The 26085-nt window shown below is 34.1% G+C and overlaps 1 protein-coding gene across 5 annotated transcripts in view; it reads left to right on the plus strand.

The window, feature by feature from the left end:
• HECW2 (HECT, C2 and WW domain containing E3 ubiquitin protein ligase 2) overlaps positions 1-26085 on the plus strand; it is a 425511-nt gene that overhangs the window by 355622 nt on the left and 43804 nt on the right. For all 5 annotated transcript variants that reach the window (XM_074302808.1, XM_074302811.1, XM_074302809.1 and 2 more), the window contains 2 exons: positions 13459-13542; positions 17994-18103. In XM_074302808.1, the coding sequence (XP_074158909.1) occupies positions 13459-13542; positions 17994-18103 (194 nt within the window). The remainder of the gene's footprint in view (positions 1-13458; positions 13543-17993; positions 18104-26085) is intronic.

Raw genomic sequence — 26085 nt, forward strand, 5'->3', positions numbered from 1 at the left:
TGGGGTTTGAAGCAACCAGAACAATGTCATCTGTCAGACAGGATCATCTGGAGAACCTCAGTATTCAGATATAATCTCTTTTCATCCTGGACTCATGTCTATTTTCTCTATCACAGTGGCAAACATCTTTGACAAGAATGTGTCTCCATGTTTTATATTAATGACCAGAGTGTCATAAAACAGACTTACTTCTGTTAAATCAAAAAAATTTTAAATGGCTTTATGTGTGGATGGGAGGCAACTTATTAGAAAATAGAATTTTAAGGAGGTGTTTTGTTCTCCTGAATCAAACACTTTTTTCTTATTCAACAGACTAAGTACAGTGGAATTTTTCATTTTTTCTCCCTCTTAAGTTAATTGCAAAAGGCTAAAGTTGTGGACCATTATTGAATATCAGTTGTTATTCTCTAATATCAAATTGAACATAATTGAAATTGCCTTATCCTGGGAATCCTAAAAGATGTTATTCTTTTTTTTATATATTTTTTATTTTATAAATATATTTTATTATTAAAAATATATTTTAATATTATATCCCTTGTATTCATTTTTCCAGATTATCCCTCCCTCCCTCTACTCCCTACCCCCAATGACAGGCAATCCCATACATTTTACATGTGTTACAATATAACCTAGATACAATACATGTGTGTAAATACCATTTTCTTGTTGCACAATAAGCATTAGATTCCGAAGGTACATGTAACCTGGGCAGACAGATATTAGTGCTAACAATTTACATTCACTTCCCAGTCTTCCTTCTCTGGGTGTAGCTACCTCTGTCCATCATTGATCAACTGGAAGTGAGTTGGATCTTCTTTATGTTGAAGATTTCCACTTCCATCAGAATATATCCTCATACAGTATTGTTGTTGAAGTGTATAGTGATCTTCTGGTTCTGCTCATTTCACTCAGCATCAGTTGAGGTAAGTCTCTCCAGGCCTCTCTGTATTCCTCCTGCTGGTCATTTCTTACAGAGCAATAATATTCCATAACCTTCATATACCATAATTTACCGAACCATTCTCCAACTGATGGACATTCATTCAAAAGATCTTATTCTTAAAGACTAGAATGTCATTAAGTTATGTATATAGTTATTAAAGTAACCCATGTGGCACTATATCTCTAAAGTTGACACTTAATGCTACTTTTTTTTATCTCATACATCGATATTTCCCATCACTTCTTATGAACCTACTTTGTTTATTCTTGGCTATTTTTGGATATGCAGTTTGACTAGTATATCCATTTTTCTTGGATGATAACAGGCCAATCATTTTTATTGTATACATTTCTGACAGTGCTACAAGCAAACACATATGCCAGAGAGTTTGAGTTTCGAAATAAGGTAACAAAGAAAGCCATTGATTGCTAAAGTACATAATAAAATGTTTTGATAGTTGTGGGTTACTGTGTTAACTATATAAACATTTTGTTAACTTCTAGAAAAAAATTGTTTTATTACTGCTATCTAACTATAATGCAGTTCAGGGTCTATTTGAGATGTCTTTTGGGTGAGGCTATCTTCTAATTAGGTTAGTTAGTATTTACTATTAAAATTTTTAGATCCTTGAAGAAAGCAATTTTTTTCACCTTTATAATCCCAGTAATTTGCACATAGAAATAGCTTAATCATTATTTGTTGAATTCAGATGAATCATAAGATTGTCATTAACTAAAATTCTTTGAGTAAGCTTTCAAGACACGCCTGCTTCATAGTTAATTCTATTTTATGGCAGTGGTGTTAGAGTGATATCTTCTCCTATGTTGAATTATAAGGAATTTAATCACTTCATGTATCTTATTTTTAAAGACTTCTCAACAATACATCTCTTCTGGAGGAAGAGAAACTGAGGAGCAGAATGATAAAGGATTAGATAAAACATAGAAGGTCTACCCACTCAATTTAGCTTTCATTCACATTGTATATTAAATAATATACAATAAAGAGGTTTACTTTCTCCCCTTCTAAGCAAAAGCCTTTTAGGTAAGAATAAGAGCCCTGAAAAATACAATAGTTTCCATATTTTTCTCTAAGTGCCATTCTAATTTCTCTTGTGCTAGCCTGTGCACCCTCAGATAAAAAGCAAGATGTATATAGTAGATTTCTGAACAGCTACCGCTCCCTGCCCCCTCCCCTCCTTAACACTCTTGGCTTTGTGTAACCCCAAAGGCTATTAGATTGTCACTAACATATTGGGAACTCTTGCTTTATGACGTAAAATTTACTAGGTAGTAGTTGAAATTGGGGGAGGAGAGAATGTGGAGATCTCTATATGCTAGGACTCCACAGGACATCTCAAACCAATAGAGGAACACAAAATTTTAAAGTTAGGAAAGACCTTAAGAGCCATGTAGCCCAACTCATCCTTAAAAGGAATCCCCCCTAACATATCCAACAAATGATCCCCCAATGTCTGTATGAAGACCTCCAGAAGAGGGAGCCCATCACTTATCAAAGGAATCCACTCCACTCTTGAACAGTTCAAACTGAAGGCAAGTAATTCCTGAGATAGAACCTAAATTGCCTGGTTAGAGGATTTACCTATTATTCCTGGTTCTGTCCTCTAAAGCCAGATTATGACTAAGCTTTCTTCCATGTAACAACCCTTCCATGTAATAACCCTTCAAACCCTTCATTATGTCCAACCAAGTCTTTAGCTTTCCAAACCAAACATCTCTAGTTCCTTCAACTGATCCTCTCATGACTTAAAGGCCCTTTAACATCCTGCTGCCCTCCTCTTGTCTCTAGCTTATTAATGCCCTTCTTCAGCTGCAGTCCCTAGATCTGAACACAATTCTCCTGGTCGATCAATCAACATTTATTAAGTACTACTATGTGACAGGTATTGTGCTAATTGCTGTAGATTCGAATATGGAAACCGGGTAATGGACCCTGCCCTCCAGGAGCTTACAGTCTCAAAAGTGGGGGAAGATGATACACAAAAGGAAGCTGAAAAGCTAGAGGCTAAGGAGGATGCTTAGAAGAAGAAGGTGCTCATGAAGGGACATGGTAGAGAAGTCTGTCGGAGCAGTCCTAAAGTAGAGTGGCCAGGTGAGAAATGAGGAGTCACCTACCTTGTGACTATGGGACTGAAGCTGCTAATGTACAGCTAATTTACAGCTCCATGGCTTCTGTGGTACTATGACTTGAAGGTCAACATTGGATGAAAAAATAGGCTATAAGCAAGTTTTAGCTAGACCCTACCAATTACAATGAAAAGAGTTGCTATGTGGGACTTTCCCCTCCCCTCTTCAGCCCTTCGGGTTCTCAGGCCCTACTTATCTTTCAGAGTTGGGTGCAAACAGCTGTGATCTTTTTCCCCTACATCTTGTTTCAGACTTGTGGTCAGGCTGTAGGGTGTGAAGAACCATGTCTTGTGTGAATGTCCCCTTCCTGCCAAGTTATAAGCAAGTGGAGGAAGTGGAGACTGCCTGCTTGCCTGCATGCATATAACCTGGTTTTATGAACAACTTTATTTTACTGTCTCTTCCTGTGAGGCTTGAAAGCCTCATTTTTTCCCCATAAACTTCCTCTCTAACCTCAGGACCAGAAAACCAGCTTGTGACTACTTGCCCCAATGTAATTTTTTGTTATAAACAGAGAATTGCACAAGGTAAATAGTTCCAGGTTTGTTTCCTTACTTTGTGGTGGAGGGAATAAGAAAAAAAGTGTGTGGTGCTATTTTATGTTATTTTCTACATGATGCTAGGTGGAAGGACAGGGATAGGGATTGGATCCATCCTTTTATTGGTTTAGGGAAAGGAATTTCCTCTACCAATAAAAAAGAAACAGACAACAAACAAATAGAGAAAGAAAAAGAAAAAAGAAAAGAAAAGAAAGAAGAAGCTGCTTCTCAAATTAAAACTCTTAGACAATTGCAAAGAACAGAGTTCTCAGATGACCCAGAAGGATCACATGGATAAACTGTAGCAAAGATGGCACTTGAAAACAGGCCTCCCTGGTTCCAGTGCCAGCTTAATACAATAACAGTTTTGAGCCTGAGTCTGAGCCAAACTGAGATGGAAGGAGGAGACAATTTCATTAGGTTTGGTTCAAGTCAGATATTAATCTCTGAGTATGATGACGAGAAGGAGCTTGATAAAATAAGCCAGATTTTTTTTTTTCTACTTTTGAAATTGCTGCTTTGGAATGTGTAAAGACATTTCCGTATAACTGAATCAAAATTTGTGTGCTCTTGCCCTATAAACAAAAGTTATGATAGCTAATTTATTTCTTTGTTTTCCCCTTTCTTTTATCCTTCCCCCTAGGTTTAGATATATCTATTAGAGTGCTGCCAAACTGGAGGAATCAGTAGAAAAGCTAACTGATTTGTAGGCAGATTTTGCAATCCAGAGCATTTTGTGGTTTAGAAGCATTGTTACTTCTGATTATTTCAGAACCCATACTATATTTTGACTTCACCAAAATGGGTATTTGGCTTCAACAGAGCATTTTCTGTGGGAATTTTTGTCTTAAGACCGATTGTCCTGAGATGACCCGCTGGAGTTGATTTTCTAGGGCGTATCTGTGTTCCGGAGGAAGTGGTGAAAGTGCTTAAGTATTTGAGACACTGCCAGATGGCTAGCACAGGTAATCTTTTACTAGAATTAAGTCCTATTCTACTTAGCATCTCATTTTAGTCTTTTAGGTTAATCCAGAGTTATTATTATTTTTTAAAATGCAATTTTAAAATGCTTTATTAAAAATAACATTGAGTATCAATGCAACAAAATAAACTTAAATCTATTTATAGTGAAATTGCTTAATTTCATTACATTAAATATTTGTAGTTTTTCAGTCATTCCCTTTAAACTTCTTTCGGATTCTTTGTTCATTATTATTCACATTTTTCTCAGATATTCACAGTTAGTATATGTACTGTTCTTTTAGTTCTACTTTATTTTTTGCACTTTGCTTTATTTTATAAGTGCTTTTCCAGAGAAAGTACAATCTTTGTATGTCATTTTTTCCCTTAGAGTTAAAACTATTCTATTAAGCACTTGGACTGAGTTTTACAAGGTTCCTTTTATCTACTAGAACAGAGAAATGATATGAAGGTGTTTGTTATCCACAATACTAAAAATGCTTTTATGTAAATATGTTAGGAATAAATTCTATATTTTTTCAGTGCTAGTGTATATTTGTATGCTCCAGGAGTATAGCTTTATTATGTTGCCAAAAAATAAGCTAATTTAAGTAATTTAAGTCACGGAAGAGAAGAAGAAAAATGTGGATTGATACTGGCAATAAAATGAGGGTTTGTTTTGTTTTGTTTTTTTAAATTCATTGAATAGGATCCAATTAGTGCCTTATTTCTTATGATCACTAAATATACATGAGCTATTCATGAGAAAAAAAATCACAAATACAAGAACTGTCAAATGATGAAATAAGTTACTGAAGACTTTGAGAATAACTTTAAAATAATAGATCAATATGAATGAAATATTTAGGAAAAAATGAGGTCAGAGAAAGTAGATGACCTTGAATAAGTATTATAATTCTCTGATTTTTATGAAATAAGTCCTTGTATGACCATGAAAAAGCAAATATATCTCCAGAACTGTGCTTCTAAGCAAGGTCACAATAGACATATTGGTTTGTTAGGAAGTGAAGGAAATACTTGATGGCCTAGTTCATTTAGCATCTAGGAAGTGGTTCATTTTTGTTTTAAGTCAAGGCAGTAGAGAGAACATTTGTGAGTCACTTTTGAGGTCTAGTTCCACCACATCCTTAAGAGCAAGTCAATAAATGCATAACAATTATGGACCCAGCACAAAAGATGCAAAGACTGATACAAAAAGAGAAAATAACTTTTAGTTATAACAAGGAGATGTTATACATGCATGAAATCATGAGTGAACAAGACAGTGAGATATATTTATATACATATATATATATATGATTGTGTATATACATGTGTGTATATATGCAGAAATCAGGTTTCATCTAGTTTGGTTCATTCTTCAAGGGAGATATTAATCTCTATAATGATGAGAATGTTTATATGCCTTATCTATAAACAAAAGGAAGTGCTAAGTCATGTGATGTAAAGGAAGATAATCTATTATTCTTCCTGATGACCAGTTTCTGAAGGACACAATCTCTTGCTTTGCCATTGTCATAAATAGCTTGGCCTTCTGAGTCTGAGCCTATCTTAACATAGTCTCCCTTCTAGGATTAGATCCTTTGCTTTGTAATAGCATCTGACTAGAAGATAATTTTCAGGTAGTACTGCAAAATTCATGAATGAATAAATTTTTCTCTGCCTTCTTCCCTTTTCCTTTTCCACAGCATGTGATTCATAAAACCAAAAGAGCTATGTTTCCTTACTCAAGATGCAGGAAGTTTGCAATTCCCAATGGTTTAGTGAATTTTCATTGGTTCTTCACAATTTAAATAGTTATTTGTTAGCCTATTTGTTTTTAAATTTATTTTTTATTTTATCTGTATTTGGAAGTTCATGGATAATTTTTAGAAATTTAGGTAGAAAACATATATGTGTGTATATGTGTGTATAAATACATATATCTATATATATATTCTGTGTTATAGAAAGAAACTTTAACCTTCTAGTATAAGCATTTTGGTTAGGAAATTAGTATTGATCCACTGAGAACATTTTCTGGGTTAACTTGTTGTTCACTTCTGATTAGCATATATTTTTCCAAATTAATTTTATTTTAAAAGGTAATTTTTAAAGAATGTCTTATTAAAATAGGAGTTGCTAAGATGTAAGATTTTGTTTCCCTATTGTATGCACTGAATCTAGCTTTATCTAAACATCTAAGAAAAAAAAGTTTTGCCTAGTTCAAACTTTGAAATAACCTCAAGCAGATACTTTCAGAATAATGGTTCTGTGTCTGTACTTGTGAACTCCATATTTCTTAGGAATTTTTTCCTTGTCTGAGCATCTGAACAGAGCTGAAGGAAGTTGACTTGGTATATTACAGATTTATGTTATCCAAGTACAGTCAACTCCTGTGGTTTCCTATTGCCTTTAGAATAAAATAGAAAACTTCTCCGTTTAGTTTTTAAAGAGCTACACTAGCATCATTAAATATTACTCCCTTCTTGCACTCTGTAATCCAGTTATACAGGTCTCCTCGTTCTATAGCCACCATATTTCATCTCTCATCTCCATGCCTTTGTACTGGCCATCCCACATGCTGGAATGTACTTCCTCCTTCCTTCTGCCTCATAGAATATCTCCCTTCCTTTGAGTTGAAATTCAGGAACCATCTTCTATATGAAACTTTTCTTGATTCCTCCAAATGCTACAATCCACCCTTCCAAACTACCTCATATTTAACTACTTAATGTATATTTGTATTTATCGACTACATATATATGTGTGTGTGTGTGTGTGTTTTTACATATGCTTGTTTTCTGTACCCAGTCAAAATCTAAGCTCCTTGTGGTTAGAGATTGTTTCAGTTTTTAAAAAAAATTTTAATCCTAGTCCCAAGTACACATTATGTCCTTAATAAATATTTGATTAATAAATTAATAAACATTTACTTGATATCTCTAAGTTAATTAAACTGAACATATAACTGACCAAATGCTCAAAGAAATCATATATCAGGACAGCTAGGTGATACAGTGGATAGAGGACCAACCCTGGAGTCAGGAGGACCTAAGTTCAAATCCAGCTTCAGCCAATTATTAGCTATGTGATTCTGGGCAATTAGAAGAAGGAAGAAGAGGGGGAGGAAGAAATAATCATTTTTCACTAGTTGCTTTAATCATTGAAAAAACTTAATGACCATTGTGGTGAAGGTCTTATGTTAGGCATTGGCAGAGTGTTCTTGCACTGAAGGCTTTAAATCTCTGTAATATAGATCTAGAGGCAAAGATGCAAGTACTAGAAGATTAGACTTCATAGGTTTAGGTTTTTTTCTGGAGGCAGCAGAGTAGTGTACAAATTATGCTAAACCTGTCAGGAAAACCAGGTATGAATACAGCCTCCAGCACTTGCTAGCTATAGACAGATTTCTTAATTTCTCTAAGCTTTAGTTCCTTCTGTGACTATAAAAATGAGTATAATAACTGTGGTCCTTATCATGGAATTATGAAAATCAAATTAATTAACATGTAGAAAATACTTTGCAAAACATAAAATGTTATAGAAATGTCAAAAGGAAAGAAGAAAGGAAGGAAGGAAGGAAAGAAAAGAAAGAAAGAAAGAGAGAGAGAGAAAGGAAGGAAGGAAGGAAAGAAAAGAAAGAAAGAAAGAGAGAAAGAGAAAGGAAGGAAGGAAGGAAGAAGGGAGAGAAGGAAGAAAAAGGAAGGGAGGGAGGGAAGAAGAAAGAGAAAAGAAGGAAGGAAGGGAAGAAGGAAGGAAGGAAGGAAGGAAAAGAGGGAGGAAGGGAGAGACGGAGGGGGAGAGGAAAGAAAGAAGAAAATTCTATTTATAGTCTCCAAGCATATTTCTTGATTGCAGATTAATTAAATGGTCACTGCATTAGTTGCTGATTCAGTATTGTGAGCATTGCAGTGAGTAAAATTCCATCCAGAAACAGAAGCATCTTTATGGAATCCCTTTTCCATTTGGCTGATGCACAGGACATTTTCCTTGACAGTGGCAATTACCAATGCTAGCATTTATTCTCTGTTCTATATCTTGCTTAATTCAATTCAGTAAACATTTATTGAACAGTCACAATGGCATTAGGAAAAATGTGAATAGGTTGTTATGATCAGAGAACCTGAGTTCAAATTCTGCTCTGATACCTGTAACAACTTGGACAACTCACTATCTATACTTTGATGTTCTCAGCTATAAAATAAGAAGACTAAACCAAATATCCTATGAGATCTTGTGAAATAACCCCTGTTCTCCAGGAGTTCATATTATACATTGGTCAGAGGATTATTGAGCAAAAGTATTTCTGTGATTGCGGGTTCAAATAATTTTATATTATCTTAACAATAAACTTCATATTGGAAATTTTAAGATTGCATTTTGTTATACTAAAGCAACTTTTTTGATAATCACTATGTGATTAATACAATAGCATTTGTATCCACTATGTTGTTCAGTCTTTTTTCAGTCATGTCCAACTCTTCTTCATGGCCCCATTTAGGGTTTTCTTGGCAAAGATACAGGAGTGGTTTGCTGTTTCCTTCTCCAGCTATTCTATAGATGAGAAAATTGAGGCAAACAGGGTTAAGTGACTTGCCCAGGATCCTACAGCTAGTAAGAGTCTGAGGTTAAAATTGAACTCGGGAAGGATGCCAGGCCTGGTACTCTATCCATTGGCCACTCCCATCCCTATGCCCTATCCTCTACCCCAGCTACACCTGGATATTTCTCCATCAATTAGGGAATGTGAAAATGTGATCCACTGTCAAGGCTTATCTGTGAAAGTCAGTTTCCCTTTTCCCTTTTCTTATTTTCATCAATATGTATAAAGGCCAATCTCATAAAGGATAAATATAAGGGTATTTGCTTTCATCTTCTTGGCTACCTTTTAAGAAAGCAATATCATTGACAATCTTTTCCACATGTTATAAATTTTCCCATCTTTGATATACCTTGAAAATTGATATTTTAATGCCTGTAAAATTTTATGATTTCAAGCCCGGATTCCTTCTGTGTAAAGTTGGTCAGGCCCTTCTAACTAATTTTTTTCTTGAGCACCATTTTTGCTTCTTCATGTAACATAAGTGTTCAGATTTTAGAGTCCAAATGTGGTTGTTTCACTGTCATAAATAACCAGAAGAAATTACAGTTGGAATACTAGCAGTTCTTTTCCATTTCAAATCTACTTCTTGTGTGCTTTCCAACATAAACTATCCACACTATTTCCTTCTCTTTTTTGAATCAGGACAAAATGTGCTCTTCTCTAGTGCTTTGTACTTTTCTTGCTCTCTATGTTGTTTCAAAGATCATTGGATCAGCAACCACATTTACTTATTATAGAAATACTCTTAAATATAATTCTTCTAGACCTCATTGAAGGCAGCTATTTGCTCTCCCACCATCTTCACATTATCTTGCCTTTTAGTTTCCATTTTTGTTCTTGATCTGTTTAGTTGGGTTTCCCACATCAATCAAGATTCTTGCCTCCTCTTCTGTTCTTTTCCCCAGTTTTATGAGGATGTTGCACTTAAATCTTCTGTCATCCCTTTCTATATTGTTTTACAAATTAATTTATATTCTAAACTACTCAACATCCTTGACTACCATGTCTCACCATTTGGCAAGGAAATCAAATGCTTGCTCATCAATGCAGTTTCTTTTGCCCTCCTTAATGTGATATTTCATGAAACATGTTGAAAATTCTTTATGAAATGGCAATAATGAGATGCAGTGCTTTTAGTCTTATCCATTTATCATTTTTCAAAATTGATAGCTTATTGAAATAGGTCCACAGAGTTGTTATAAATGCTTGCAATATCTTCTATTTTGGTGTTCCTTTTGTTTTTTTGTTCTAGCCTGTCAATGCTTTGGCTCTGTCATCTGTAGCCAGTTGTTACATGTCTAATAAGATATTGTCATTTTTATTTTTGGTGATAGTGTTCACTTTTTGCTTTGTCTAGTTTCCAGACTCACTTCTTGAAGAAAGTGTTAAAACATATAAGTAGGAGGGTTCTAAGTAACTTACAGACTTTGGTCATTTTCATTTATTAATTCTAAATTATATTTTTCAATGTATGTATGTGTATTTGTTTTTTTTTTTTTTTTGCCATTTTTCCTTGTGCCCATCTTTTTTGTGATAGTCACCACACACTTAGAAGGATATTGACCTGACTTGGAGAATTTTGTCACACTTTTCATAGAATTTCTTCTCTCCTTTACTCCCTGCATGTCATCTTAGTGCATGAGCTACTACCCCTTATCTGTGTTCATCTTACATAGAAATCAATTAGGAGCCCTGAAAGGAGAATTGATATAATGTGACATGTTATAATGCTCCCTGTAGCCATGAGGTACGTGAAAAAGATGACTTCAGCCTTTTTATTTGCCATTTTGATGTGCTAGTGAGCTTCCATTTTGTTCCAACTTTTTTATATCTTATAGTTTCGTTTCTAGTGAGAATGTCAATGAGGATATGATTCATTTCCTTCAGTAATGTGATTCATTTGTCATTAAACAATGATTTTACATTTAAAGCAGCAAGATCAAATTAATGTTTGTAGATTGTCTAAAGTCCTCTGTCTCTTCTTTTCATCATTATAGAAAGGAGCCACATTTGATTGTGGATTATTTATTATTTCTTTCTATTGTATCTTCACAGACAAATAATTTACCTCATAGCCAACCTAATAGTTATCAGGCTCTCTGTACTTAATGAGACCACTTCTTTGATAGCTGATAAAATATGTCATTCTGATCATACTAGAAGCCATTCCAGCATGAGATATCCTTCCAGTTCTAGCTCTCTTCTGATATAATCTTCAAGAATTCTCGGGACAGCTAGATGGTGAAGTGCATAGAGCAACAGTTCTGAAGTCATGTAGATCTGAGTTCAAATATGGCTTGAGACTTCCTAGCTGAATGAGCCTGGGCAAGTCACTTAACCCAATCGCCTCAGGAAAAAAAAAAGGGGGGGGGAGGAGAGGGAAGGAATTCTACTCTTCCACAATGACTTGGAGTAGGATTTTGTCCTCAAACGTGTAATGGATCTAAATTAATTTGTATTTATATAATTGGAAGTTTCTTTCATTGCTACCAAAAGTACAATAGAATGAATGTATTACAAGTAGGATAAGAGTTTCTATCAACTTTTGATCCTGTATTCTAATCACATTAATTTTTTTAGTACTCGGGGCAGCTAGGTGGCGCAGTAGATAGAGCACCAGCCCTGAATTCAGGAGGACCCGAGTTCAAATTTGGTCTCAGACACCTAACACTTCCTAGCTGTGTGACCCTGGGCAAGTCACTTAACCCCAGCCTTCCCCCCCCCCAAAAAAAAAAATGAAAAAAAAATTTTTTAGTACTCTCAGGAGAATTACAGTATTTTATTCCCTCTATAGCCAAAGTTAAATTAGTAATCTATCACTCTAAAAGAGTATTAAACAAATGGAAAAACAATCATGAAAATTTCTCATTAAAACTATCTAGAGACATATAAAATATAGAACTGAAAGTAAGAAAGGAAAAGATTGTCCTTGTAACAACAAATAGTTAATGCCAAAGAAATATGAAGAAAGAGATATATGAAAGAAAATCTTTCAGTAGGGAAAGCCATGAAATATCTGAAAAGTATTTATGGTGTAATAGTTAATGAACATTATCCTGGGAAGGAGATAATATACAGAGGATGTGAGACACTTTAGTGTGGCATAGTATATAAAACACTGGACTTGCAGTCAGGAAGACCTGAATTCAGATTTTGCCTCAGACATGTATTTGCCGTGTGAAGACACTTGACCTCCTTCAGCCTCAATTTCCTCATCCGTAAAAATGGACATAATAATAGTACCAGTTTATTTAGTCACTCAAGGATTTAACTACCTACTATGTGCCAAGTACTTTACCACTGTCCTGCAAAAGACAATCCCTGCTCACAAGAAATTCATAGTCTAATGGTATGGAGCCAAACACATGGATTGCATGCAGCCCCCACCACTTCTCAATACAATCCAATTAAAATGTAGTTACTACCTGATTTCAGTGTGTTAATATTAATAAAATAAATAAATATATTAACATGTGTAGTTTTCTAAGTCAATAAACAGCCTGCAAGAATCCTTATTAATAGTTTATTGCTCCCCATTTCTATTTGCATTTGACAACATAAAACAACTATATACAAATAAAATATCTACAGGATGAATTAGAGATAATCAACAGAATATTGTGAGGATCAAACAAGAAAATACATGTAAAATGTATGGCATATCTTAAACCTCTACTTAAATGTGAACCATATAATTATTACTACATTTATGATGTTGACTATAATGACTGGAAATTATATATGAAATAGACAATCAGAATAGGATGCTGTTACAAGAGAAAGATGTGTAAAAATGCCTGATTTAAAGTATGAGGAGCATGTCACATGTAGCTTAGATTTGTATCTTCAAGAAATAAGAACAGTATCCTTTTGACAGATTCCTTTTCTAAGTAGCAACCTTCTGAATACTGCTGGGAAATCAGTGTCATTAATGCTATCGATATAAGAAGTTTATTCCCTTTAGTTTATGGTTCTGCTACCTGAAGGAGCTCCACCATCAGAGATGTTGGCAACAGAAAAACCTTTTATTTCAGGTCTTAAATTATAAGCTTCTCTTACTTTCTTTTATATGCTTACTCTTACATGGAATTGGCGTGACTGAATTAAAAAATGATATCTGGAAAATAAGAGATGGGGAAAGTGGAAGAAAGGAGGGGTTGTCTTATATCTTATGGGTTTTTTTTTAACTTATTATTCTTCTTTGCGTTGCCTTGTTAACTCACAAAATACCTTTTGGAACTATTTCTTTACTTGATTTAGGGAGAAGATTCAGTTTATCCGGACAGAGGGGACACCTGGACTGGTACGTCTTTCCAGTGATGCTGACCTTGTGATGTTGCTAAGGTAGGTAACCTTTGTGACCCTTACCTCTTAATGTAGATAGACTCTGTGATTATATGTTGCCCGGTTATTCAAGTATGTAATCTGATATGAATTGGGGACAAATGGCTCCATGAGGAAGAGCTGTGAAAGAGATTTGATTAATTTAGTCGTACTTCGTCAGCATTACACAGAGGAAAGATTTATAGAATTAGAGGGGATTTCAGTCTAACCTCTTTATTTTGATAATGAGAAAACTAAGGCCCAAAGCAGATAGCAGATTTCAGGAACAAGAGTTTGTGATAGGTCTTTTGATTCCAAATAAAATAATTTTATTCCACTGTATCAGATAGATCAGAAATCAGAGTCCTGTGTCTGATTACCATTGCCATTGCCAATTTGTCATTATTTGTGTTACCTTAGGTCAATCACTTAATCTATCTTGCTTTACTCATAAAATGAAGGGGCTAGATTAGAGGAATTCTAAGATCCTTTCCTGGATTTAAATTTATGTTCACTTTGAAATGATATTTGTATTATTATTATTATTATTATTATTATTATTATTATTAGAAGAGATACAAAAGGATGGAAAAATAAAAGAGGCAAAATTCTATGAAGGAAGTATAGTCCATTGACATGGACTTTTTTATTCAGAAAAGGAACTAGAAAAAAAATGGATATTTTAGCCTTTCAGAGCAAACTAACATCATTGTCACCTTGTACTTTCATATATATCCACAAAATGTGCTTTGATATTTCAACTTATTCACTTATATGTGGATATTTGGGGTTTGGAAAGCTTATATGTGGAAATTTGGAATTTGAGTTATCATTTTGTCAGTAATGCTGAACAAAATTTGAAAGTTCTTAAACATGTCAAACCTTTTTTGTCTCCATTGTTGTTGACAAAACTTGCTGTGGTTGAAGAGAAGTGGAAATAACTCATCAATAATCACCGACATTTGTAATCTGTCTAGAAAAGGGTAATGGTTATATTCAGTGTTTAGGAGTTCAATACTAACCATAGAACAATAGAGGATAATTTTATTATGTTATTCAAGAAATGTAAAATTTATTGTAGAGATAAATAAGAGCTAAAAGGGACTATTGAATATTAGTCTTATGACAGAAGTGCATTCCCATTAATTATGGTAACTGATTGCTTGATTCCTCACAGAATCATTGAATTTGAAAGTTAGAAGAGAGTTCAGTGATCAGAGAATTTCCCACTATGAAAATTGATCATCAAGTTTCTGCTTGAAGGAAGAGTCCAGCCTTGCTTCCAAGAATCTGGAAGTCTTTAGGCAACCCATGACATGTTGGACTAGTTTTTTTGCTTTTAATTTTTCCCCCTGACATTAAATTTAAATTGGACTTTGCAATTCTCATCCCTTTCTTGTAGCTCTGCCTCAAACTAGCTATCTCTGAAATCAAAATTATATTTTTATTCTTTATGGAGTAGTTAAAATCTGTTTAAGAGTTTATAGATCCTTTTCTCAATGTGGGTATGCTCCTTGATAAAATCTTAAGAAGTGAAATCTATGAAAAAATGCCAGCAGTAATTAAATTTATTTTTAAATCTTCACACAGGTGCCTTGGCATCTAATTTAATATTGCAGCAAATAGTCTGGAGGGTAAAATAACTAAGCCTCTTATAGCTGTTAGAGCCAAAGTTAATTTAAGATGCAGCTTCTGAAAGGTACGTTTTCATTGATACTCAGATTTGAAGTTAGTGTCAAATAAGTACAGAGACTATACTAAATGCCTTGGAGGATAGTAAAGTTAGATCTCTTAACATAATCATGCTTATTGCAGTAGTAAAATAACTGCCTGACAAATATCATTTTAAGCATTTTTAAAAATTGTAAATAATTTTTATTTCATGAAAAGAGCTTTGCAATCAAGAAGACGATTCAAATGTTGCATCTAATACATATAAGCTATGTGACCATGGCCTCAATGCTCCAGGCAACTTTGTAAGATCATAAATTGAAGATGAGTTGCTGATTTGCAATAATGGGGAGAATTTTCATTCAGGAATTTCTTACACTAATGAAACTATCAGTCTACCAAAATAAATAAATCCCTATCTCTGAAGGCAAGCTGTGGTCTTTGTACATACCTTTAAAAATATGGTCAGCAGCTTTAGTAGGGGAAGTTCTTTCAATCCAAATTTAAAGAAGTTATAATAGAAGACTGAAGATTTATGCAACAAAGCTCCTTTGTTTTTAGAATATTTGTATTTTCATCAGTTCTTAAGAGGCTTACTAATAATTCTCCAAATAGCCACTTTTTCAGATAGATCATATTTTAGGGAGACAGACTGAAGATTTTTAATATGTAACATAGTAGGTTAGATATTTAGTTAGGGGAAAAGTTAGGTGCATTCATATGAATTCTACCCATTTTACTACATTTTGGTCATTCTCCCCAATCATTTATGTAACAATGGTCAAGCTGGAACACAACTGCTAGATTTCACTCAACACACTCTGGGTTTGCATCACTCAAATCTAAATGAAACAATTTTATTCTTGGAGACAGGAAAAAATGTGTCATAGCCAAACTGCTGAAAATACCAGTCAACATCTACACTTTAATAAGCTTCAGGGTAGGATACTAAATATTTTAAGCCATGTCATTGTTTAGATTATTTGCACTTTGTAGGAAGACAAAAGTTGATAATCGTCTTTTCCATTATTTACAAGTGATTTTTGAAATTCATTCATAATGAAAGAACAAATTATCATTTTTTCCAATGGAAAACAAAAATACTTTTTAAAACTGATGTGCATTTTAAGAAAAGGAAGGAAAAGTTACTTACACATACCATTCCCTAACTAAAAAGGAAAAAGAAGACTAGATAAAATTGACAATTTGTCTTAAGGATTTTTATTGGGTACTTAATTTCTAAAATGCAGCTCATCATACTTGGATGTTGAATCACTGTACCATGATGATAATGACTGGAAAGTGGAAAGCTGCCTTCCTAACTTTATGCCTTAGTTTTTTAGCATTTATTTTTATTCTATTTTGAAGTTTCAATGAATTGATTGATGCTCAAATAATTTATCCACAAATAAAATAAGAGAGAGTGCCTGTTTCCACATAGTTATATTTCTTAAGGGAATCATTTGTGTTAAAACTTCAATTTCAAGATTAATCTTTTTTCCTTCACTGTGTGTTTTACATGCTTAGACTTTATTATAGCTTATTCAATTTCATTAGTCCTTTCAAAAATTCATTTCATATGTCTGAGCCTATAGGTTTTTTTAAAGCAATTTCAGTGCTCATCTTTAGAAGTGATTAATTATTGGATTTTATCAATGAGCAGGGAAGAATGCACATCATAATTTTCCTAAAATGAAATAATTAAAAATAGCTTGTAGAAACATTTCTGCATTCATATATAAATAAATTGTAAACACAACTCTTGTAAAAAATTTTGTGCATGTCTATATCTGTCTTGAGATGAATGGTGAATATTAAAAACCTATTCAATTCTTCATCATTATAATTTTTAAATAAAGAAAATCTAGGATTCCTGTATTCCAAGCTTCTCTTGAGGAATTGATTAATATCTTTGGGAAAATACTTCATAAGCATAACTATTCTGAAGAGAAAAGAATAATCCTCACTGCATTAATGTTAAGTGCTTCTATATATTTGTAAAGTAGAATGAAACAAAAAAAATAGAGAAGTTAATTATTTATAGGGAAAAAGAGAAAGCCAAGAAAATAAATTAGTATATTTCTTATCTATAATAATAATAAAAAGAAAACAATAATAATAATTAATACTTAAATCACTATTATTTACCAAACAGTATACAAATTATGTCATTTTAATCTTACAAACAACCCTTGGAGACAGGAGCTATTATTATTCCCATTTTATAGAAAAGGAAACTGAGACAAACAAAAATTTAGTTATTTTACTATTTTACTAGTTACTACCATAACTAGTAATTGTCTGAAACTGAATTTGAACTCAGATCTTCCTGACTCCAGGTTTACCTAATATTTTGAGGGTAGGGATCATGTCTTAGATTTCTTTGCAACCTCAACAATACAGAAAGGCACTGAAATTTTTCTATTCTTTTGATTTCCTTTTTTCCCCCAAAATCATTAAGTCCTAGTGTGGTAAGTTTCAACTTTTTAACATTTAAAATACAGAGTAAAAATAGTTTAATTTTAGAGATTGTATGAATGTTGTATGTAATTGGTTAAAAAAAAAAGCTCACAAACAAATGTTCACCCCTTTTAAAGAAGAGTCCTTCACAAAATAATAATAATAATAATAATAAGATGAAAGGCCTCTCCCATGGAAGTAGAATAGAACCTAAGTTCTATGAAATAGAAGAGTGGTCCTAGTATGATAGAGTGAAAATAATTATCATATTCCAAATTATAAAAGAAAGGAAGTTTGACCTCTGGTAGGAGTAAATTTCCCCTCTTTGTTTTTTCTTCCAGTTTATTTGAAGAAGAGATAATGTCATATGTGCCTCCACATGCCTTACTCCACCCCAGCTATTGCCAGTCCCCACGCAGTTCCCCTGTATCCTCGCCTCAGAACTCTCCAGGTAAGCTCATGTGGTACTTGGGAAGTGAGTGCTGACTTTAGAAGACCTGTCTTTATCAAAGACAGATTAGTTTTGGAAGATGACATTTGAATGGTGCCATATGAATAACTCTTTGGTTATCCTGTTTTTTTTTAATCTTTAAAATTAACTTATTTCTAAAATTATTCATTATGGACAAAGAGATATCAAGATTCCAGAGTATGAAATAAATTGCCAATAGTGAAATGGCCATTCTAGTGATTTTCTTTTTATTTGGATAAATTGTGTTTAGTAGGGGGCAGCTAGTTGGTGCAGTGGATTGAGCACCAGACTTGAATTCAGGAGGACCCGAGTTCAAATCTGGTCTCAGACACTTAACACCTCCTAGCTGTGTGACCCTGGGCAAGTCACTTAACCCCAGCCTCAGGCGGGGGTGAGGTGGGAATTGTGTTTAGTATTCTGCAACAATGAAAATTACCTGTTTAAATTTAAATGAACGTGTGTGCCTTGAAAATTACCCATTATCAATTTGGGGAATCTGAAATAATCTCTTCTCATTCAGGGGACCATTTTGATGGAGAAAAAGAAATAATTCTACTGCCAGAAAATGGTCCCTAAATACATTGACACATCCATAATATTAATATTACAGCCACTATCTCCATTGATACAGATCACAACCTATCTATCCCTTCTCATGCTATGTTATTCCTGTTTACCTCCTTCTATAGATTCTTCATCAAATATCTACCTAATCTGCTGGAAGACTTTAACATTCTTTTGGTACCAGTGTAATATTAAGGTTGTCTATCAGCTATCCTTTTCTCTTTTTACTAACTGACCTATTGATCTGTGATCATAGATTTTCGGATGTGTTGGATGCTGCTTCTTATGCACAAATCATGGCTGGTAATAGGCTGCAGCTACTTAATCATATACCAAAAGCCTGATTCTGACATGACTTACTTACAAATACTATTAATAAATATACTATATAAACCCATTCCCCTGTCATTCTATATTGCCTCTTTGGTTATTTCATCATTCCTAATGGTCTTTAATAACTTGTACTAAATCTAAATATTTGTACTTCTGATGCTAAAAGCTCTAGGTACCTAAAGTGATAGTAGATATTTGGCATGTATTGTCAACCAAGGATATGTTTCTTATGTCTATTTTCTACAACCCATAGCCCAATAACTATTTAGAACTAAAAAGGATCTCAGAGATCATATAATGAACCCCTCTTCCCTCATTTATAGACGAAGCAAATAAAGCTGAGAAATCATTCATTTGAATCCTGTAAGTTTTTTTTTCCTAATGCCAGCTCAGATTTCCCCTAAATAAGTTATTCAAAGATTGTCACATATTCCATTTATCATTTAGGATTACAAATTAATTGTGGGATGAGGGAGACCTTAAGTTAACATAATTCACCTCCACAGAATAATCATAATATCATTAGTGTTTAATCTGGAAGAATTAAAGAATGGAAATACAGAGTCATCACAAGCAGAGATTAAAAGAAAATAATAATGAAGAAAAACATAAGAAACCACCAAGATACTTAGTCCTTACATTGATACCTTCTTATTTAGTGTTTTAGAAGTTAAGCTGCTTCTTATTTAGGATACTTTCATTTTAAAGTTCCTAAAAATCGATCAAGTATTAGTCTTGGATAAATTGTACAAGGATCACATATCAAAAACATATCTACATAGCTGAATTTTATGTTTGGATGAAATGCATTCAGAACTCTCAGGTTTAGGATAATATACTTTCTGAGCCCAGATATTGTGATATTAATAGAAACATTTAGGTGCCTTTTAATTTTTAGAAAGAATAATATTCACATTTTGGCGGAGTCTTTTCTTCCCTTGAAGTTGATATGTATTGCTTGATATCAGTGGAAATTATTATAACTGATTTCATATGCTAAAGGATTAGGATCAACTAACACTATTTGATGGAGATTCTTTTGAGGCTTTTTAATAGATTAAAGTTTCCTTTTGAAATTGCTCTTGGGTTTTTGAGAAAGCAACATTTCCAACAGATCCAGAGAAATTCGAACTTTTTTGTCTGGCCTAGAATGTTACCATTTTGGGGTGCAATGAAAATAATATTGTTAAAGATTACTACTATATAATACAATTTAATGATCTTTTAAAAATTCCCTCTAGTGACATGGTAATCTTTTTAAAAAAACTTCTCATCTCAAGTACATTTGCATTTCTGCAAGCAAAAATGGTGACAGTAGTATGGAAAATTTGATTCATTCTCTTTTCAGCTGTCAGTACTCACCTAAAATTTATCAAAATCTTGGAATGGGAGCATTTGTTTTTGTGGGATAATTTTAATGCCAACCTCAACTACAGCTATGCCAACAGGAAAAGATAGTTTAAAACTTTTTGTGATTTATTATTCTAAATATAAGAAATAACAGTTGAAGAAACATTTGTAACAGCATGTTATTTTTATTACCATTTAAATAATCAGCTAAGTGTTCTCTTATGTGAACACCTTTCAGATAAATGAAGATTACCCATTTAAATGTCAGAACCTTTTAATTTTTAATAATTTTTTATAAAAATCCTGGTTGGGCACACTTCCCTGCCTTCTCAGAATAAGATAAATATGTTTTAATCTTTTCTTGATGATTCAGTCACCATCATAATTACCAATAACTGCTATGCTGAACTGTAGTAACTTTAATGTCTTTCCCTTCATTGTCAGTGGCTACTTATGTTGTTTCTATGTGCTTTATTTTTAAAATATATAAATAACATTTTGTAGCAAGAGAAATAAAAAAAGAAAAAATAAGAAAGTATCTCCATGTGGATGTCCATAAATATCTCAAACTCAATTAAGTCCAAATAGAAATTACTAAGATTCCCTTTAAATGTTCTCCTCTTCCAAAAGTCCTATTTCCTTTCAGGATACCACCATTCTCAATTCCTCTGTTCCCATCATCCAGGTTTATTACCTCAGAGTTAATCTCAACTCCTTTCCCTTACTTACTCTATACAACCAGTTGCCAAAACATCTTTTCAATCTGTTCTTGTTCTCCATTCATACAATTATCATCCCAAAGAGATCCTTGTAATCCCTCACCTGGCCCATTAAATTAGCCTCCTAAATGGTTTCCCTGCTTAAAATCTTTGTTCACAATTGCTGTAATAATCTTCCTACAGTACAGATCTGACCATATCAAGGCCCCCTCTGAAGATATTTCTGTGGTTTCCATCAAATTGCCCTGGGATAAAATACAAATCTTTTGCTTAGTATTTAGAAGCATTTATGGTTGATATTTAGCTTCCCTTTCTAGAATTTAAAATTGCCTTCATTGGACATATATTCCTCTCTCTCTCAAACTGATCTGAACTCAGATTTTCATTTACCACCTCAGTGCCTTTTTTCATGCTGTCCTGAATGTTTGGAATGCATTGTCTCCTTACCTTTACCCTGTAGTTTCCTTAAAGACTCATCTTAAGAAGCCTTTTCTGATCCCTCTAATAGTGCTTTCCTTCTCTCAAATTATTTTGTATTTCCATTTTTTGTGTTAATCTTTCCTCACCCTTGAGGATAGGAGCTAGTCTGGATTTTTTCTTTCCACAGCATCTAGTATAACATCTTGCACAGAGTAAGGACTTAATAAATTTTTGTTCACTGAATTGAATTTATCTCCAACTCCAGAACATTTATGCATAGACATTCTGAGGGCAATTTCCACAGTTCAGAGATTTCTTTGCCTTGTTTCCGGATTTTCACCTGTATTTTGGATGGCTGAGAATGCCCAGAGCCTAAACTCTATATAATCAGGGTGTGGCCATCTTTACTGTTTTGCTCAATTGTTATATTGGCTTTCAGCAAGATTTGGTGCCAACAAAAGATGTTTAAATTGGCAAGGGGATTTCCATTTCTTAAATAAAAGGATTTGAAGACAAGTGGCACCATGAGCCTTCCAAGGATTTGACCATGGAGTGACCCAGAAGAAAGAGAGTTTCCAGCCAAGTCTATGGCAAATATCTTGTCTCAAAACCAATTTAGATAAATACATGGAAAGTTCCAGGATGGAACAGCACTACATATTAGGAGTGAAGCAAAGTCCTTATTTCCCTGGCATTCAGAAGTCTCTATCATATTCTTCAAATATTCCTATGTAGATGATATCCACTGTTGGTAGTTTTTGACATAAGAAAAATGAAACTATGCAGATTATTCCTAAATCCATTTATCTAGTCCTTTTCTATCTCCTAAGGTCCATCTCTGTATTACCAACTACCTGCTAGATGGCCTCACCTGGTTGTCTCCTTGCCATTTCAAAATGGAAAATATCTGAAACAGAATTTTAATTCACCATCTTTATCTTCTTCCCCCAAAACTTGTCCTCCTTAAACTATCTATTTCTGTAAAGTGCATTTATCACTGTCCAGGTCACAAAGATTTGCAACTCTTGACTTTCCCTCCTTCACTCCTCATGGCCAATTAGTCGCCATTTCTGTTGCCACAACATATCTCACATCTGTTCCTTCTCTCCATGCACAGAATCATCATCTATGCCGAGATTCCTATCATCCATTGCTTATTATAATTGCAGCCAAATGGCCAAGTGGATAAAATGTTGGATTTGGCATCAAAAATACCTAGGTTCAAAATCACTTACTGTTTTGTGATCTTGGGAAAGTCATCTAATTTATTTCAATCTTAATTTATTAATATGTAAAACTGGTTTGATAATAGCACCTATGAAGACAGCTCAGTGGTACAGTGGGCAGAGCACCCACTTTAGAATTAGGAGGATCTGAGTTTAAATCTGACCTCAAACACTTACTAGCTGTGTGATCCCAGGCAAGTCATTTAACCCCAATTAACACCAACAATAATAGTAATAATAGTACCTACCTCACAGCAAAGTTGTGAGGATCAAATGAAATAATATATAAAAAATAGTTTTGCAAACCTTAAAAGTATTACAGAAATATTAACGATTATCATAGCTTGGTGTCCCTACTTCTAGTTCCTCTCCAATTCAATTACCAAAGTGCTAAATTTATACTCCTGAAGCACTGATCTACCATGTCTCTCCTCTATTCAAGAAGATTCAGTTGCTCTCTTTTGCTTCTAGGACAAGAAAATGAATCTTCAGTTTGCACTGAAGGCCCTTCACATTCCAACTCCAAGTCTCTCCCCCTTAGTCTTCCTCATACACACTACATTCTAGCTTCCAGTCAAACCTCAGCTCGAGTGTTCCCTCCTCCATATCTGCCTTAATTCCTCAGTTCTTACATTGTCTTCTCAATTTTCATTGTTGTTTTGTTGTTGCTCAGTAGTTTCAGTGTCTAACTTTTCATGATCCTGTTCTGGTGGGAGTTTTTGGCAAAGATACTGAAGTGATTTGCCATTTCCTTCTCCAGCTCATTTTACACATGAGGAAACTGAGACAAACATGATAAAGTGATTTGCTCAGGATCACAATAGCTAGTAAATATCTGATTTGAATTTAGGAAGATAGATCTTCTTGATTTTGAGCCTGGTACAATATCCACTGTGCCACCTAGCTGCCCCCATTTCTCAAATTATTTTTGCATATATGTTATTTTCTCTTGTGTTCTCCTCATTCCCCTAATAGAATATAAACTTTTGAAGATAGGGCTGATTTCACATTTTGGTTTTTTATCTATAACACCTGGCACAGAGCTTTGTCACAGAATATCTGTCATGTTTTCAATATTTCTCATGTCATGAATTCCATGTAAAGGAATTTATTGTACTGGGTTGGGAATGTATAACTATACATAGACAAATTAGAATATTATGAAATATTATTTTATTGTGCTATCTCGCACACACAAAATGAATGCTAGAAAGAGAGTCTTTCCTACATAGACAAAAGAGATAGGGTTCAAATCAATATTTCAGCTGGTTATTTCATAAATGTAGGGATAAAGGCTAGATTTGTGATTTCCAAAGGAAATTAATGAATGAGCATTCAGCCCCCTACACACCAGTTCAAGTTGGCATCTTTCTGAAACTTACAGTTTTAGAGTTTTCCAGAGTGACTTACCCATAGTCAACAAGCCAGGATATGTAAGAAACAGGTTTTTCCCAGATCTGAAGTCAGCTTTTTATGTCTCTCTCCATTATACCACATTTCCTCATATTTATTTGCAAATAAATAGACAGACCCATGTGTATAAAGACATATACACATATATGATATATACATATTGAGAGAGCACTCTTTGTTTTCTTTTTTGCTTCCTTTCTCAAAATGAAAAGCATACAACTAATCTATTCATGAGTTTATTCTTGATTCTTTTTTCATGGTCATAGTAATATCACAATTGCATCGGTTCAATCTTTGAGGAATATGGTTAGTTCCCAAAGCAGAAGTTATTATTGTATCTATCCTGGAATTTCTTGGCACTTACCACTGACTTGCAACAAGAACTTGCCATTCCTCAACAGAATCATTTAGGGGTACATTTTCTAACCATGAAATTATGCATGAGTGATTTTCAACTTTTCCATAAAAGAACCATTTGTAAAAGTATTTGTGATCTTGCAAAGTTTCAGTCCCAAGAGCCTCCAGAATAGTGTTCTTTTGCCTAGCTTGAAAGTAGAGTTTAGACTCATTTCATGAACTCAATAATAGTGGAATCCATCATGGCATTTCACACTTCCCTTTAACTATCTCAAATGATGGGGAAAAGGAGAATAGTAGATTTGTCAATTATTTAATATTTTGGGGGATTCCATTTCATTCTCTTTAATACTGTGAGCTGGTTCTTCTTTTCCCTCCACTCCTATGACTATAATATCCCCACAGCTTTACTCTGTCCTTGTGGGATTCTTCCCCTCATTTCTATGTTTCTGTTCAAGTTTCATATTTCGCAGTGATTATCAAACATTTCCAATTGAATATCCCATCATCACTGCACACTCAGCAAGCCCAAAGCTGAACTCACCATCTTTCCCTTGAAACTGACTCCTTTTCCCAACTATCCTATTACATAAGAAAGGCATAATTAATAGAAAGCCAAATATGGAGGCTAGAAACCTGGGTTTGAATTCTGCCATAGATATTCTCTGAGTAAACTGGAGAATGACTTAAGCTCTCCAGAAGTGTTTACTATGTAGCCTTAGGCAACTGATTTAAGCTTCCTTCTGTAAAATAGAGGTAAAAATGTTGGCACCTCAACTGAGATTTACCTCTCTCAATTCCAACTATATACATTGTTGTTGCTAGTCCAGTTTTTCTGATGATATGGTCAACTGCAGAGAGTTCAAGGAGGAAGGTGGGGGAGTCTCTTAGGTCTCATTCCCCTTCACTTCAATAATCTTTCATTATAAGCACAATGGTCTAGTTCCTCAAAGTGCTCTCAAAGCTTAACTGCCTTGTGTTAATATTATCTTATGTGATAAAGACAGAATCCTGTCTAATTCTTTAAACCAGTTCCAATATACTTTGTTGTCTGACTTCATCCATTGGCTTGAAACACTTAACTCCTCCCAAAGTGAATAAGGGCTTGTTTGCACCTAGCTTATACTTTTGATTGATATTTCTGATTTAATCAAAAGGTGTTTCACTGGACAAAGGTATTAGTGTGTAGAGCATCTGGTTACTTAGATTAATTAAGGTTGGGAATCTGAGACCTTCCTTTTACACTAGGATCATTGCAACAACTTCCTAGGTCATTAGTATGTCTTCATTCTCTCCCATCCATAATACTCTCATACTAATATTTCTTAAACACTGCTATTATAGTTATATTCTCCCCTCTTATCCTCTTCAACAAGCTACAACCAGAATTATAATTAGGATGCAGCAGTTGGGGCTTCAGCCTAGATAATTTCAAGGGTATTACTAATACCTGTCTAGGAGCACATCCCCCAGACCTTTCCTTTCTCATCCCTCCCTCTCCCTGGCTTCTGGCCGCAGCATTGTAATTCAGCCTCTGCTCATCTGACTGTGCACCTTGACTATCAGTACTATTGATGTC

This window comes from Sminthopsis crassicaudata, chromosome 3 (genome assembly GCF_048593235.1).
Source record: "Sminthopsis crassicaudata isolate SCR6 chromosome 3, ASM4859323v1, whole genome shotgun sequence".
NCBI classification, from domain to species: domain Eukaryota; kingdom Metazoa; phylum Chordata; class Mammalia; order Dasyuromorphia; family Dasyuridae; genus Sminthopsis; species Sminthopsis crassicaudata.